A 17,194-nucleotide genomic window follows, 5' to 3' on the forward strand; every position below is an offset into this window, starting at 1 on the left:
CAGAGACACCTGACCCCACAGCTGTGCTGTGGACAGAGACACCTGACTCCACAGCTGGGCTGTGGACAGAGACACCTGACCCCACAGCTGGGCTTTACTTCCATGTCAAACAGCTCCTATTCCATTCTCTTTCTATCTATTTACTCCAAGGAAAGAATGTGGATGATGTAGGGAAAAATAAGCTATGAATGTAAACATTATAGATTTTACACAATTTATTTTGTTTATTGAATTATGGTATTTAGAATACTTATGTAACTAATATACAGCTTATGAAATTAGAAGTACAGGAAAGTAAATGACTTAAAATAAGAAGAATCTCATTATTACTACACTTTTCTTGTTTTTATATCTTTGTAAACATTTTCATGCACATAGATAAATTTTAGAAATAAAAACACCCAAGACAACAGGATTGCAGATGTCGTTCTTCCACTGTTTAAAGGTTTACACACTAGTGAGATGGTGGTATATGTAAGATACTTTATCAGTTGCTGTTTTTAATGTCTCAGCCTTATAATGTGAGCATCTGCTAACACATATATCACATGTCACTTTCTAGGAGAAGTTTCATGCAGTCCCCTCCATCCTAGTTTCCCTTTTGAAGTTCCTGTAGCTCTGGGCAGAGGATGCACTGTGTTCTCTAAAGTCCCCTAAGAGGCTGTATTTGAAAAGTGACAGCAAGAAGAGGTAGGATAGCCAGAAAACAGGAAAGAACGAAGCAAAATGGCATATACGTAAAAAAGGCCAAAAGAAAGTCCATAACTTGAAATACTAATCCTAAACTTAATGTAAATAAACAATTTAAAACAGGATAAACAAGACCAGGTGTGAGAGAACTTGAGATGCAGAGACAAGATTTCTATGAGTTTGAGACCAGCCTAGCTGACAACAAGAGTTCTGTGCCATCCAGAGAACTACTACTACTACTACTGATAATAATGATAATAATAATGATAATAATAATGATAATAATAATAATTGCTGACAATCATTATCCTTTATCATAGAATGTCGTCTTTACAGGAAAAACTAAATCACCTACAGAGTAGCATGAAATTAACCTCACCTTTTAGAAGTAATCATCCTTCCCTTTCTTTTATATTTCTCGCCTCCTTCCCTTTCTTTATATTTCTCGCCTCCTTTCTTTTTTCTTTCTTTTGAGACAGAGCCTCAGGTAACCCAGGTTGGCCTTGAACTTACTGTGTAGTTGAGGCTGACCTTGCATTTCTGGTCCCCCACCTTCACATGTCAAATTCTAGGATGGCAGTTCATCATGCAAGACTACTCTTTGTCTCAAAATCCGGGTTTAACAAGCAAACACTCACATCAAACACACTGTTACCCACTAGAGCCCAGATGTAGACCAAGCAAGCACAGCACAATGGCTTCAACAAGGCTGGAGTGAGATGGGACTCCCAGGAGCCATGAGCGCCACCTGCTGGGTAGCAACCCACCAGCCAGCTGCTGCAGGCTCTGCAAACCTGAACAACTGCAGAACTGCACAGATGCTGCAGAACTAGAGAGCAATGACCCAAGCTAACTCTTTCACTGACAGGAAGCACGGGTTGTGACTTCTAACTCTATGAAAGCCCAAATAAGGCAACCATAGTATTTAATCAGAGGTGTGTTAAGCTCAACTCTGAAGCATGTGGTAATGCAATAATCTCCAACAGTCTCCAGGCAGGTGACTGCCAAACTGTACTGACGTGGGAGTAGGTCTAGGCCCAGAATGCTTCTCGGGCTAGTACTGTGTCACTCGCAGGATCCCTGAGCTTTAGGAGGAATGGCTAAGTGTAGGGCCTTCACTTCATTCAGAAGAAAGTTGTAGAAAGCCAGCATGGCAACACCACACATTATCAACTGCCGGTTCTCCAGGCACCCCTGGGCCTCTTCTTAACCATCAAGTACATATTTAAAGGTATCAATTCAAAAGCCCACAGGTCGAGAATCTTCCTGAGTGACCAGGTGTCTACACCTAGTGGCAGTATAAATATACAGTAAGAAAATATGTACACTGTTTACAATTTGAATTTGCACAAGTCAAATCTCCTATATCCAAGTGTTTTCCAGTTTGACATCGTTGTTAACAATGTGTTAACTTGCTAACTGACCAGAAATGCCAAGAAAGGGGCAGGTCACTGTTTCTTCTTTTTATATCACAGAGTCAAACAAGGCACTCCTGCAAATTGTACCAAACACAAACTACAAACAAGATCAGTTCCAAGATGTTAACTGGCTATAGCTTCAGTGCTAGGGCAGAGAACATTGCATTCTTATAAACCTGCTCTGATGCACTGAGCACAAGGTAACTGGTTCTTTAAACAGAGAGGATGGAAGAAGAGACAAGAATAGAATACAGGTTGTTCAAGCCAGTTATACGCCTTGTAAGACACAACAGAAAGACAGTCTTACCACACAAAAGAAAAAATGATTTGTGCTAAGACTCGTGTGTGTCTGTGTGTGTGTGTGTGTGTGTGTGTATCTGAGGTTAAGAGCCCTGCCTGTTTTTCTACTTTTTCAGAGTACTTAAGTTCCATTCCCAGTACCCACATGGAGGCTCACAATCTCTGTAAGCCCAGTTCCAGGGGATCCAATGTCTTTCTCTAGACTTAGAGAGCACTAAGCACACACATGATGCACAGTGATACATACATGCAGAAAAAGCACGCATATACATAAGAATAAAGTAATTATAAAACTAACCATTGTGGGATTCAGCAGACATGTCCAACACAAAAGAACCATATGCACATTAAGTAACTTGCTGTTCTTCCTGTGCTCAGTTTTTCAGGAAAATAAATATAGAAAAGTATGGTTGTTGCCTCTCTAAACAGAAGGCACTATCAGCCACAAATACATGCCCAAGAAGCTCCCTCCCAGTTAGCTGTATCATCCACAGAATGCGTATGCTATCTCCTAGAGCCTCTCTGAGATGACATTGCCTTCTCTTTTTCATTTTGTTTTCAAAACAGGGTGTCTCTGTGTAGCCTTGACTGTCCTGGAACTAGCTCTGCAGACCAGGCTGGCCTCAAACTCATAAAGATCTGCCGGTTTCTGCCTCCCCAGTGCTGGGATTAAAGGCATGCACCACCACCACCCGGCCACCATTACCTTCTTTCTGACACACACTCTAGCTTGTCTTAATAATGACTGTGGACAGAGTGTAGTTGCTGCTACCAGCAATGAGGAAGCTGAGGCAGGAGAATCACTGTTTGAGGCTGTGCTGGGCTACCGTTAGACCCTCTGTCATACAAACAAAAAAAAAAAGTCCACATGCAACATAGACTATACTAAATGGTTTAATATGTCATGAGTCCCAGATGTGATCAGAGCTGCCCTATACTGGTATGGTGTCCACTGTCTCCTCAAATGACATTTCCATCTACAGTCTTGAATTTATACTCTTATTCTGAGGATGTTTTTTGTTTTATGCAGCAGGATCTCACTGTGTTGTCTTGGCTAGTCTGTAACTTGCTATGCAGTGCAGGCTGGCCTTGGAGTCATAGACATATGCTTGACTCTTCCTCCAGAGTGCCAGGCTTTAAAGCATATGCCACCATGCCTGGCTCATGAGGAATTCTTTTTTAAAGATGTTAATATTACATGGGTATCCTTTTTGGACAGTCCTTAAGTTTTAAAAACAATTTTGCCCATAGAGGTATATAGTAGCACTAATATTTACCTTCAGTATTTAATTGTAAAATTATTTATCGGGAGGGGTCAGGTGGTTGTGGAAGGCTTCCTGAATGTAGTGGTATGCCTGTAGACATCAGAGGACACCTTGCTATACTCATTTCTTTCCTTTTCTCATGGGGGTCCCAGGGAGCAAACTCAGATTTTCAGGTTTGTGAAGCAAGCACTGTTACCAACTAGGCCTCCTGCCAGCCCTGGTGTGAATATACTAAATTATCAAATACATAAGCACTAAATTCATAACAGTGTTGCTGTAATCCCAGAGATCTTTAGACTATTGATTTAACTCAATATTCTTGGGAAATAATCTGGTAATCACAGAGTGGTGGCTAGAGATTGGGAAAATAAGTAATGGTGGCCAAGAGTTAGCCTCCGGAGGGCTGAGGCCCTGTGGATGCTTTTCTGGCACTCACGAAGCTCTGGGTTTGACCCATGAGAAAACCCAGCAGAGGGATGCAGGCCTGTGATCACCACAGCTCTTGGGAATTAGATGCTGAAGGATCAGAAATTCACACCTACCTTGGGCTACATGAGATCCTCCCTCAAACAAGCCAACAAATCAAACCTGCTCAGACCTCTGAGGCAGTCTTCAGCTATGGCCACTTTGATGGCTGCCTGGTTAGAGGCATACAGGTACTCTGAGCTGACTTCCTGTTTGATTTTTCAGAGACTTACTGAACTATGGCTCAGAGTGACTTCCTCTACCCACAAAACCCAAGGAGGCGACAGGAAGTGAACCACCTTCACCAGCAGCTGCTGGACTGCTTGTCTGACAACTTCCAGGTCACCAACAAGCTCACAGGGGTTCTCAATACCCACTTAGGTTGCAGGCTGGCCTTCATTGAAATGAAAAGCAATGGAACCATAAAAGAAAACTGTGACATCATTATCCAAGCTGTGACAAAAATCCAAAAGGAACTGCAAAAGGTTGACGAGGCACTGAAAGACAAACTAGAGCCAACCCTTTATAGGAAGCTTCAGGATATTAAGGAAAGGGAGGCAGAGAAGATTGCCATTGTGCAAAAGGTCATTTCTGTCATCCTGGGAGAAGCTACATCTGCAGCCAGTGCAGTGGCTGTTAAACTGGTGGGCTCCAATGTCACGACTGGCATCATTAACAAGCTGGTCTCTGTGCTAGCTCACATCGGGACTTCTCTCCTTGGAAGCATTGGTGTTGCCGTGCTCGGCCTCGGCATAGATATGATCATTCAAGCCATCTTGGGAGCAGTGGAGAGGACACAGCTTCAGGCAGCCATCAAAAGTTATGAGAAACATCTGGAGGAGTTCCAGGAAGCCTCAGAGAAGTACCACCATGCCATCACTGAGGTCATCACTGCTGTGAAGCGCCAGTTCAGATGAACAGTCATGTATCTACACTGGGAGAGTCTGTGCTTCCCTCTCTGGCACCATGCTCATTTCTTCAGGTTACTTTTCCATGTCTCAAAACAATGTGGATACTGATAAACAATTTGGGATGCTTGGGTCTTGGGTCAGCAGTGAGTGCCCAAACCATCTGTACTCAACTATCAGGGGATAAAGCTCTCTCCAGTTTTCTTACCCTGTTGTCAGAACCACTGAGGTGTAAAGGCATCAGAGACCAGCAGGCACAGACCATTGCTTCCTTGTTCCCAGGCAATGTCTTCAAACATTTCTACTAAATGGAGAGACCATTCCCATTACCTGGTTCAAACATCACTTATGTCTAATAAGTCATACTTAATAACATCAGAGTAGACACACACACCTGTGGCCTTCAAATAAAATAGACATACTTCTATTATTTTTATTCCCAGATTAAATACAATTGTCTGCAAACTGGAAAAGACTGCAAAACCGTATCAACATTTTCTTCCACCAGATTAAATACAATTGTCTGTAATTTGGAAAAGACTGCAAAACAACAAAAACATTATCTTCAAGAATGAAACGGACCAATGCGTCTATGAGCTTCTACTTATTACAGAGTGTGTCTGGATGGATTTGGAAAAAAATGAGATAATAAAAGTTTTGTCTATAATGCAGTTAATATGGACCAACTGTCATCTATCACTTTAGCAGTCAAACACTCTGGAACATTTTAAAAAGCAAGAAATAAACTGCTGTGATCCCTGCATAAAATATATTAGAGTGAGGAAAAAGACTCACTCTCCATTAAGAACTTGTTGATCAAAGGAAAGTAATTAATTTCAATTTTCTGGGGGGGATAATTTTATTTTCAATACCACCAGAAAGAGGCAGCTCCCTCTGTCCCAGAAGCATTAGCAGACCTATGTTAATTGCCACTGAAATCAGAAAAGGAGAAGCTATGGAGGCCTATTGATCGAAGTTAATTTCTGTAGATACAGCATTTGTTTTCTAAACCCTGCATCTAACCGTTCTCATTGAGCCATTTTTAGGGTCCACTTCAAACATTCTTATATGTAAGGATGCTGAGAACATCCCTATTATAGCTGTTTTGGTTTTTTTTTTTTAATGTTAATCAAAGGCTTTATAAGATTGGTAATGCTCAATAACAAGATGCCCATACAATCAGAAGTGTGACCCATCATTTTGAAGTGATCATCATTTTGGATTTTCAAGCACCAAAAAAATCAGTGGAATAAAATACTCAGTATATCTAAAAACAAAACAAAACTAAAAACCTCTCACAGATGAAAAATTGTAACTAGCCATATAACTTTTTCAAATGTATTAATTCCTATGTTATCACTGCTTTTATAAATTAGTTTCAAAATAATACAATTTGAGTCACCTTCAAAATTTATCTGGCTTGTATGTTATGAACCAATAGATCTTGCTATTGCTGACACTCAAAAAGTAATCAAACCAAGAATCAATGACACACCCAGGCATCATGGCTTATGGCTGTTATTCCATCCATCAAAACGATGAGGCAGGATGGGGAGATGGGGCCAGCCCAGGATATTTACTGAATTCTTATTTTGTCTGACCACATAAAAGTTTGGCTAAAGTATGGGTCTAATGTTAAATTGTTAGGGTACACATTCACATCATTCTAAACATTAATATACACCTCCATCAATACTTTTACATTACCTGATGTCAAAATTTACCTTATGACCATTTTCTGTAAAGGATGCTCAGATGAAGTTCCAAAATAACCAAGCGTGGGCTTTATAAAGATTTCATTTAAAATGCTTACCTTTAAGGGGAAAGGGTAGAGAGGAGTGTTAAGGAATGAGGATGTAGAAGGAAAGGAAAGGAAAGGACGAAGACTTCCAGATAAATCAAGTGTGTAAATGACATCATAAAGGAGTTTGGGCTGATGAAAAGACCCGTCGGAGGGTTGTATACCAACTTATCCTCTGGAAAATCTACAACATGTACCCTGTTTATCTTTTAAAGTATACATTTTCGTGTAGATTATCAATTTGTGAGTCTCGCCCAGGCACTATTTGTTCAGATAAATATACACAGTGTGTTTAGAGGGCTGATGTTTGCAGAGCAATTTAACTCGGTGTCCAGTGTTATTTGGTAACTTGTTTTCAGTGGAGGTATTCCTGAAGGACAGGATCCATTTACGCCCGACAACTAACACAGAATCAATGGACGATTCAGAACTGTACAAATACCGGTACCGGGTTTCTCCAGAGAAGGAGCTACAGGAAATACGTCAGAATTCCGAGAGTAATCGCTTCGGAAAGGGGCCGGGTTCTTAGCCTAGTTACCCAATCGGATATTAAATGAGAGCGGAAGTAACTCTGGCCCCGGTGTTGTTATACTCTCTATGGTCCCAGTACATGGAAATGTGGTGAGAGCGCTGTCCGCCGGTACAGGAAGTGACGTAAAGCTGGCGGAGGGGCGCGAGGTTTCAAGATCGAGGTCCCTGGGTGGTTGACCGAGAGGCGGAGGTGAAGGTCCCTTCGCAGAAAGTTCTTTGGACCGACCGCTAGCTGCTCTCACCATCCCAGGAGGCTCACGGACTCGGTGCTCTGGTTTCCACGACCCTCCCCGAGACTTGCTAAGTCTCAGAAACACAAGGCCCAGGGGCCGCGCTCTTCCTCCGCTGAGCCGGGATCGCGGAAGCCACGGGTTTCAGGGCTCTGCGGTTGGGGGGCGCTTGTGCTGTCTGGGTTCCCAAGGTCTTTTGACCTCGACTCTTCCAACTACTTCTTTTAGGAGAGTCGCTTTTGTAGACGAAGGTACTGTGGTCCTGTAGAGTTCCCCTTGAGTGGTGATTGATGTGATTTTTAGTTGGGGGGATAAGGGGCGTCAAAACGTGAGCCTGAGGCTGGTTTTAAAACGGAAACACTAAAGATACGATCAAAAATGAAAAAATGTTGTATCCGTGCCTTTTTCTAGTTCCTTATAATCAGTACCCCAGTCTTCCCTTCCTCCCAAAGTCCTGCCCCTTCTGCTTCCTGATAAAGAAACATTTATAAAGAAACAGTCGACACCGATCCGTTCTGAAATATCTGGGAAGTAGCAAGGAGCCGGGCAGTTGAACGCGTGATGAAAGAAGCACTAAGTGAAACAACTTACAGAGTCTCAACCAAGGAGCCATGGGAACTACAGCTGTAGAGTCTTATATTTCCCTCGGGATCTTCCCCTTCCCAACCTAGACAGAAAGTAGACTCATTCAGTGCCCAAAGGGAGCCACAAGACGGGTAGCCTGTAGGCAAATGTCACACACTTTCAACAGGAAACATTTGTTCTTTTTTTATTATTGGAAAGGTTACGTTTTTAAAGTTTCATTCATTTGAAATGGAAGAGAAAGAAGTGATACTAATGAAAGCAGAGGTTGAAAATATTTGCCTACAGTGACTACCACCTTTAGTTCCCTTAAAATATATAAATCAGGAGTCATGTGAGATATATATATATATATATATATATATATCAAGTTTAGGGAGTTCTAGTACTTCATTTTTTGTTTGCTTGAGAGTCATGAATCATTTGACTTGGCATTAAATAAATATGTCTGAATGGATTGCTTTTTTGCAATCTGAGGTTTTGAATGAACAGTAAAGAGAGAAAAGTAAAGAGCATGTGTTTATGCTTGAACCTAGATTCATTACCCTGGTTTCATTTCTCCTTGTGACGGCTATTCTTGGTTGTCAACTGACCACAACTGGAATGAACTACAATCCAGGAATGGAGGCCACACCTGTGATCCAGCTCTGGAGGCTGGATGACACGAGTGTCTGACCAGGATCTCATCATGGAGATCTTGAAGCATAGAGGCCATGAAAAGCTTAGGCCCAGGCAAGGTAGTACAGGCCTTTAATCTCAGAAGACTGAGGCAATCAGAACTCAGCCCTAGGGCTGTGTATAAGTCTGAGAAGAACTACTGGATTCCAGAGGTGAGGACACTTTGCCTCAGCTTGCCTGCTGGAGGTCGTCACTTGGTGATCCATCATGACTTTAGATTACTCTTAGGCTCAGACACTGGGAGAAGAATGCCTCAACTTGTTCCTATATATTCAAATTATAGGCCCTTGGCATTTGAAACAAAATAAGGTGTTTATCCCCCACTGGTTCACTCCGGTACTTCAGTTTACCACATTTCTGAAATTACACAACTAAGTGATGTCAAACGCTGATTAAAAGTAGTACATTGACATGATCTGTGCTGTCCTGGACATTCCTTTCTACAAGAGCCTGATTCAATCCCTCCACCTGCTCTATTAGTTCAAGAACTCCCAGCATTGTAAAGCTCTTGCTGAAGGCAAGAAAGCATTCACTCCTCCACCCAGTTCTGCCTCCCAGGCTGGGGATGCTGAGACACTGACTGAAATTTCATCTGAGCCAACTCCTGGGGCTGTGGTTCAAAGTCAGATGGAGACGTGGTCTCTGTTGGCATCTTAACATCTCCCTGCTCCACAGCTGGGATCTGGCAACATGAGTCCTGCCACCTTGTCCTCAAGAGCAGGGCACACCTGGGTTCCACCTGCCTCCCATTGCCTTTCCCGAGGAAGGATGTATCTATGCAGCTGTGGGCCTCTGAGTTGGAAGAACTGGAACTCTGAAAGCCCCAGGACACAGGTTGGGGGAGAAGCTTCTGAAGACACACAGACTGTTCTGTCAGGTTGTGATGGAATATTGGTTTTCACCCATGGGGGAAAAAAGTATTTTTTTTTATCCAGTTAATTAAAAGATCATAAATTTACCCGATCAGTCTAATTACTATTTGATTTCACTGAACCAAGTGAAGTGTAGTGGGGCCTGACTGTGATCTTAGTATAAAGAAAGTGTGAACAGGATAGTCAAGGTTGTCATTAGCTACAGAGAGTTCCCACCTAGCCTGAGCTACATAGGATCCTGTCCCAAGATACAAAATCTTAAACACACACAAAGAAAAATGAAGCCTGTTTACTTCTATCTGTGTACATCTTTAGTGCCTAGGACAATGAGCTAACCTGGAAGTGGGGTCTCTCATACAGCCCTTTAGATCTGAGCAAAATATTACCACCATCAAGGAGGTCATCCTGGAGACAACTTCTCAAAATCCTGGCTTTACCACCTAACAGCTGACTTTCATATACTATTTAATGTTCCTAACAATTCCATAGGTTATATATACTAAGTCAATGCACATGGAAACCTCAGGTTGCAGTTTCAGGGAAGAAAGTTCTAGAATAACTTCTGTAAACCATCTTAAATGTGTGCTTATATCATGGAAAGATTTCTCTTTGCTTTTTTCTTTTCTTTCCTTTTTTTTTTTTTTTTTTTTGGATGTATGGTTTCACAAGTTTGGATAAGTATTCTGGCTGCAGCTTTGACCCTCATTTTGGTAAGGATTCTGAAGAGCAAAGGATTTAAAATCATGAGGTAAAATTGGATGATTCAGGCTTCTTCACCCTCCAGCTAAGCTAGAGCTCAACTAATCTCTAACAGACAGGGAGGGAACAAACAAACGAAATACTGTTTGAGCTATGGAACTAATGGAAATTGTAAAGTACTATAAACTAAAAGCATTTACAAACACAAAACTTTAGGAAACAGCTTACCTGCTGGGACGGTTTCTTTTTAAGACTACAGACCAACAACAATTTACTAATATACCTAATCCTCAACATGTTCAGTATTATCTGGGAAAGTATTCCGAACCCTTCCTTAAACTCTACTGTCTTTAAAAGGCAATAATTAACTTCAGGACAGACCTGCCTTAAAAACAGTAACCACCACCAAAACTTATGTTGTTCAGGAATTCTCCTCGGGAGAAAACCAGAAGAGACGCTCTCTGGTTTAGAGATTTGCAGTAAAAATCTATTGTAAAAATCTTCTGACTTCTGCTACATTACCAGACAGATTTGAATGGAGAAGAGAGTCTGTCTAGACTCTGCTGGCCTCCAGCCAGTGGCAATCCTCCTGCCTAGGCCTCCACAGAGCCTAGAAAACAGATTTGAGTCACCAGGTCTCTTTTAAATCCAAGCAATGAGAACCTCGGATCTAAATGACACTTTACAATAGTTCAGCGAAGTAACTACAGAAACAGTTGGCTGAAAAGGAAATACTAATGTGTTTGCAAGGCAGGAGATGCAGAAAAATCCATACACTGCAGAAACAGTTGAAACCAAACTGCAAGTGGGAACTGAGACAATTTCCTTATTGTGGTCACAAAAGAAAGGCACCAAAACACTTCTCTCATCCCCTCAAAAGGCTCACACGCGAAAATGGAAATTGCGTTGGTATAAGATCCAGCAAGCTAGATTTCTATTGCTAGCTTCTTTTCATTTTCACGTTAAGGTTGTGTAAAAACAAGCATGCTGCTTACAAAATACCGAATCAGCGCTCACTGAAGATAGCATGATACGCCGTTTTTATTTGTGCTAAAAAAAAAAAAAAGAGAGAGAGAGAGAGGAAAAATAACTTGTTACCTTATATTGTTTAAACTTTCAAATTTGCTAGGGTTTCAGAAATTTAAAGAGGGAGCACAAAGTGTTCTTTTAGATCTTGGTAAGACAGCAGAGCACAAAGAGCAAGAGGGTGGAGCCTAGAGCTCCGCCCACTCCTTGCTGTTTTCAAACAGGTCCGCTCCCAGGCAATATAAGCTCTTGCTTGGCGCCAAGTTGCCACAGGTTTCTCTTGCTTTCCTGTTCTTGTCTCTGTGAAGATGTCGGGACGTGGAAAAGGCGGCAAAGGTCTGGGGAAAGGTGGCGCTAAGCGACACCGCAAAGTCCTCCGCGACAACATCCAGGGCATTACCAAGCCCGCTATCCGGCGGTTGGCTCGGCGCGGCGGCGTGAAGCGTATCTCGGGTCTCATCTACGAGGAGACTCGCGGCGTCCTCAAGGTTTTCCTTGAAAATGTGATCCGCGACGCTGTCACCTACACGGAGCACGCCAAGCGCAAGACGGTCACGGCCATGGACGTGGTGTATGCGCTCAAGCGCCAGGGCCGCACTCTCTACGGTTTCGGCGGCTGAGCGGCCCCGTGCCTAGGATTTCCTTGCTCGGTTTCCCGATCCACAAAGGCCCTTTTCAGGGCCCCCAAAGCATCAAGAGGGAGCTGTGGACGCTTGCAGTCTCACTAGGTTATGTCTTATTTAGTGTCTAAAAACCTTGCATTAGGTTTGCATTGTCTCGTATGCAAATTAGGCTTCCTTCATCCACTTATAGGAAGGCTTGGCTTGGTGGCTCCGCCCACCACCGGCTAGGAAGTGCTCAGAATGCTCTCTTAGTGTTACCAGTCAGAATGAAATTTTTATTCAGTCTAGGCAATGAGTTGACGGAGCTGCGGTGTGTGCGGCTGAGGGTCCCACTAGACATCGTAGGGAGTGTTGACGGACGCTCTTCAAGGGAAAAAGGGTGAAGGTCCTCGTTCCTGTAGGGACAGAGTGAACCTGAATGAGGACTGGTGTGGAGGGTTGGAACCCCCTAATAAAGTCACTCTGAAGCATAAACTTGGGTTTTCTCAGCTGTAGCTGTTTCCCTGCTTTAAGGACATGGATTTTGGGGCAAGGGGAGCACTCGGGCATCTACCTCTTTTGTACATTGAGCTCAGGCTTGTATAAGCCTCTCAGTGATCCTTCTGTATCAGCTTGCACAGACTATATGAGGAGTCCACAGACCGTATGTGTCTCATTTTTAAAATGTCCTTAAGTCCCCCCCCTGAGAACATGACCCCTGTGCATGCTGTGGCCATCTTGGTTTTCACCCTGAATCTCAATGTGAGCTCTGACTTTGCCAAGGCCATGACCAGGGCTGCGGGGTCTCCTGGGCAGTACAGAAAGTCATTCCACTTCAAGTATCTGCACTACTACCTCACCTCAGCCATCCAGCTGCTGAGGAAAGACAGCTCTACAAAGAACGGCAGACTGTGTTACAAGGTACACCACAGGATGAAGGATGTGAACACTGACGTCAATGTAGGTTCCACCATCCGATTCGGCCAGTTCCTTTCTGCCTCCCTGCTAAAGGAAGAGACACAGGTGTCTGGAAACCAAACACTGTTTACTACTTTCACTTGTCTGGGTGCCTCTGTGCAAGACTTCTCTCTCAGGAAGGAAGTCTTGATCCCCCCCTATGAGTTATTTGAAGTTGTAAGTAAGAACAGCACCCCCAAAGGAGATTTGATAAAGTTGTGGTCTGCTGGGAACATGAGCACATATAACTGCCAGCTGCTAAAAGGTAAGCTTGCTCTAAATTGGCTCTGTATGTATAAGGATGAGAAATCATTCTTCATCATTTATAACACACACACACACACACACACACACACACACACACACATATATTGCTGAGTGGGCTTGGAGTAAGGGAGTTGAAAACAGGGACACCTGCCTGCCCCAGAGATGATGGAACTGACCACCTAAGTCTACTTTCTGCTCCATGTCCCACCCTCTTCTACCTTTAAAAAGAAAAAGAGTCTCTGCAGTGTACCATATTAGGTCCTTATCCATTGGGCTGTTCCAGCAACCCAGAAGATGGTTGCAGACCTAGGCACTGCCAAACTCTACATGCATGATGTTTTTTCCTATATATACATACCTATGATAAAATTGAATTTATAATAAGCCAAAGTGTTTTAAACGTTCACTCTCCCCACCCCAAGATATCTTATTGTAGCTTACTCAGCCTCCTGCTGTAACGTGACTCAGCACGATGCTTACGTCATGAGAAGACATGAGAGGAATGGTCTGGTCCGGTAGCATACACAATATGGAAACAGTGGACGAAAGGATGCTTGGTTTCCCACTAGGAATGGTCCAAAATTACCAAGATTTCATCTTGTTGCTCAGAATGAGACCCAATCTAGTTTATGAGTGGTGATGTTTCTGAAATAATTCATGTACAATTTTCAGAGCACATTTGACTAGAAATCAAGTCATAAAAAATAAACTTGATGATTTTATTTTCTGTATTACATGGAAAACACAGGCTTTTAATAAGCCTTGATTGGAAGAGACAGGACTTGATACATATTTTTTCACCTTTTCCATCAAACTTTTTTTCTTCAGGAGAAAGGTCAAGGTCATTACATGAGTAAGAAGTCTCAGTACAAAAAGTACACATTTTACTTACCAGTTTTCTATGTGTTAACCCTATTCTGCTATGCCTAGGCACCCTGGCAACATCCAATGAATCAAAATAAAAACATTATCCTGGGAAGATTCTGGTCTAATGAACAATGAAAGCAGAAATGAAACGATGCATCTGAACATCCCCAAGTGGTATACGAGGTGTATCTGTTACAGCTGCTCCATGCAGGGATATACTCTGCTTCTGAGGAAAGTAACAGAGGCCATGTGGGACTTGAAATGGGCATGGAGATTGAAGCCCCAGATGGCTAGAGAGCAGGGTGTAGGAAGGAGAGGTGTAGAGAAGTAGTGGGACTGGCGAGGTATCCAGGCAGTGGAGAGCTAGTGGATTTGATTGTCCAAGGCCTTGTATCTACCTTAAGCCATGGGTGTCAAGGTGTCATAAGAAGTATGGAGGACATCAGCCAGGTGTGGTGGCACATAACTTCAATCCCAGCACTTGGGAGGCAGGTGCAAATGGATCTCTGTGAGTTCAAGGCCGCCTGGTTTACAGTGAGTTCCAAGCTTGCCAGAGCTATCCTGTAAGACCCTATCTCAAAAACAACAGACAAAGAACAACACCACCAACAAAAAGGTGCAGGAGGTTTAGGGCTGGGGTTGTACTCAGCTGGGAGAGTACTGAGCAGCACAGAGGCCTGGGCTAGCACCTCAACATGGCATAAAACCAGGCATGGCGGTGCAGGCAGGAAGCTCAGAAGCTCAGAGCCGACCTCGATCCTACAGCAAGTTCAAGGAAAGCCTAGGATGTGTAAGACCTCATCTTTAAAGGGGGCTTGAAAGATGGCTCAGGCGTTAAGATTATGGACTGTTCTTCTAGAAGACTCCCGTTCAATTCCGAGTCCCCACATGGTGACTCACACTCCAGCTCTGGTTCTGATGTCTTTTCTGGCCTCTGTGGGCACCACATGCATGTGGTATATGGACATACATGCAGGCAAAACACTCATACACATAGCATAAAATAAGAATATCTTCTAAATCCTTAGGTTTCCATTGCTGCGATGAACATCAGGACCAAACACTACTTAGAGAAGAGAGGATTTATTACATCTTATGGTTTAGAGTTAATCCATCATCCAGGGAGGTCAAAGCAGAAACCTGGAAGCAGAAGCTGATGCAGAAGCCATAGGATACTGCTTCCTGGCATAGTCCTTCATACTTTACTAGGCCTGCTTTCTTAAAGAACCCACCAACCCATGGATGACACCCACAACGGGCCTTCTCAAATCAGCCGATAATTAAGAAAAGGCACTACCAATTTGCCTACAGGCCAATCATACAGAGGCATTTTCTCATTGAGAGTCCTTCTTCCCAAATTCCTCTAGCTCCTGTCGAGTTAATGAAATACCAACCCACACACACAGTTTTAAAATGGAGAATAAGTAGGCCATCTAATTGATCAGCATTTTAAAAACAGCTCTGGGATATTTTGGGAATAACCTTTAAAAACAGGTATTCAATATCTCACAATAAACAAAAGAACATTCTCTTTACATAAAAACATCACTGGTGTCATGTCACCCTTTGCTGTTGCCAACTGGTTGCTCTGCCAGGGAGTAATCCTGTAGCAAGTTCTGTGCCATCCTATTCAAGACCTTGGTCCTCCTCCACATACAAGCGCAAGCATAGTCAGCCATAAGGCAGCTGCGACTTCTACCTTTGAACTATTTCCAGTCTCTCTCACCTTTGTCATCAACACTACTGTCCGTACCTCAGACACAGCCCTTGTCCGCTCCATATGCATAGTGCTGTACCAGGCTCTCTCATGCTGAGCTCCTGCCTGCTCACTCTATCTGTACATACAGGCTAGGTAGAGGTGGCCTGCCAAGATTTTCATCTCTCTGTCTTCTCCTTGGCAGCAATACAAATGACATGAATATTGGCCCTACGGATCCAAGACAGTAGTGCTTGTCTGAGGATAAAATCCTGCAGTAGACTATGAAGAAAAGAATGATGCTTTGATAATTAGTAAGAACACACCTAGCCAAGTTCCATGATTTCTAAAATAACCCTGCCTAACAACAGAGGCAAGAGGTCAGGTCAACATCTCCCTCAACTATATGTCAAATTCAAGGCCAGCCTGGGATGCACAAGACCTTGACTTAAAAAGAAAGGGGGGGGAAGGAAGGGTAGAAAAGAAAAACAACAACTTAAAACACAAAAAGGAGACCGAGGGAATAAACATTGCCATTTTGTTGACTCCCAAAGAACCCATTCCAGAGCACAGCTGAGTATGTTGTTCAGAGTGGGAGACTACTTGCTTAGCAGCAAAAGGTCCTATGTCTGATACCCAGTACTACAAAAAATAAGTAGACAGGGAAAAAGAGGAAACAAATTTTCTTGGAATCCCTCCTCCTAACACAGACACACACAGACCCAGACCCAGACACACACACACACACACACACACACACACACGCTCATGCACAAACTGCTTTCCAGTAATGAAATCACTTGAACACAACTTGAACTCAGCCTAGAGTTAATACTTAGTTAGGATAGCCCACACTTATGACCAGACTAATGATGTCTGGTTGGCCATCAGTAACTATTTGAAACCATAACATACATACTCAGGAAAATCAATGACCTTGTGTTGCCCTACAAGCTCTTTTTGGGCAGGTCCTTCCTGGAGTACAGAAAATCAAGAGCAAGCCAGCTTGACCCCAGAGCCATCTGTATGATTCATCGGCTACATGTTCTTGGTTAAGTTCCTTAAGCTCTTTAGGTTTGTCTTCTACATGAGGCTAGAGTGGCTGCAGAGAGGCCCCAAGTCCAATCCCCGAGCTCTCAAGTAAAAAGGAAGAAAAACTACACAATGAACAGTAGAACACAGCCTCACACGGCATTTATGGAGAGAAGTAAAATACGATGCTTAATGACGTCGCCATTCCTTAGCAGAGAAGAAATGGTAAATCAGTGTTAACTTTAGTCCTCCAGCACAGATGCTCAGCCTCCTCCAGCACAGGGGCTCAGCCTCCTCCAGCACAGGGG

At 43.1% G+C, this 17,194-nt stretch overlaps 2 protein-coding genes across 2 annotated transcripts in view; one reads left to right on the forward strand and one right to left on the reverse strand.

The window, feature by feature from the left end:
- Window positions 1–5,893, forward strand: part of LOC114632468 (single-pass membrane and coiled-coil domain-containing protein 3-like) — a 12,350-nt gene extending 6,457 nt beyond the window's left edge. The window contains exon 2 of the mRNA XM_028780989.1: window positions 4,364–5,893. Coding sequence (XP_028636822.1) covers window positions 4,378–5,055 — 678 coding nt within the window. The 5' untranslated portion in view covers window positions 4,364–4,377 and the 3' untranslated portion in view covers window positions 5,056–5,893. The remainder of the gene's footprint in view (window positions 1–4,363) is intronic.
- The window catches only part of CUNH12orf60 (chromosome unknown C12orf60 homolog), a 42,592-nt gene that overhangs the window by 12,076 nt on the left and 13,322 nt on the right, over window positions 1–17,194 (reverse strand). The window contains exon 2 of the mRNA XM_028780988.1: window positions 5,255–5,350. The gene's annotated coding sequence lies outside the window, so the exon portion shown is untranslated. The remainder of the gene's footprint in view (window positions 1–5,254; window positions 5,351–17,194) is intronic.

Source organism: Grammomys surdaster, unplaced genomic scaffold, assembly GCF_004785775.1.
Source record: "Grammomys surdaster isolate TR1022 unplaced genomic scaffold, NIH_TR_1.0 373, whole genome shotgun sequence".
Taxonomy (NCBI): Eukaryota; Metazoa; Chordata; class Mammalia; order Rodentia; family Muridae; genus Grammomys; species Grammomys surdaster.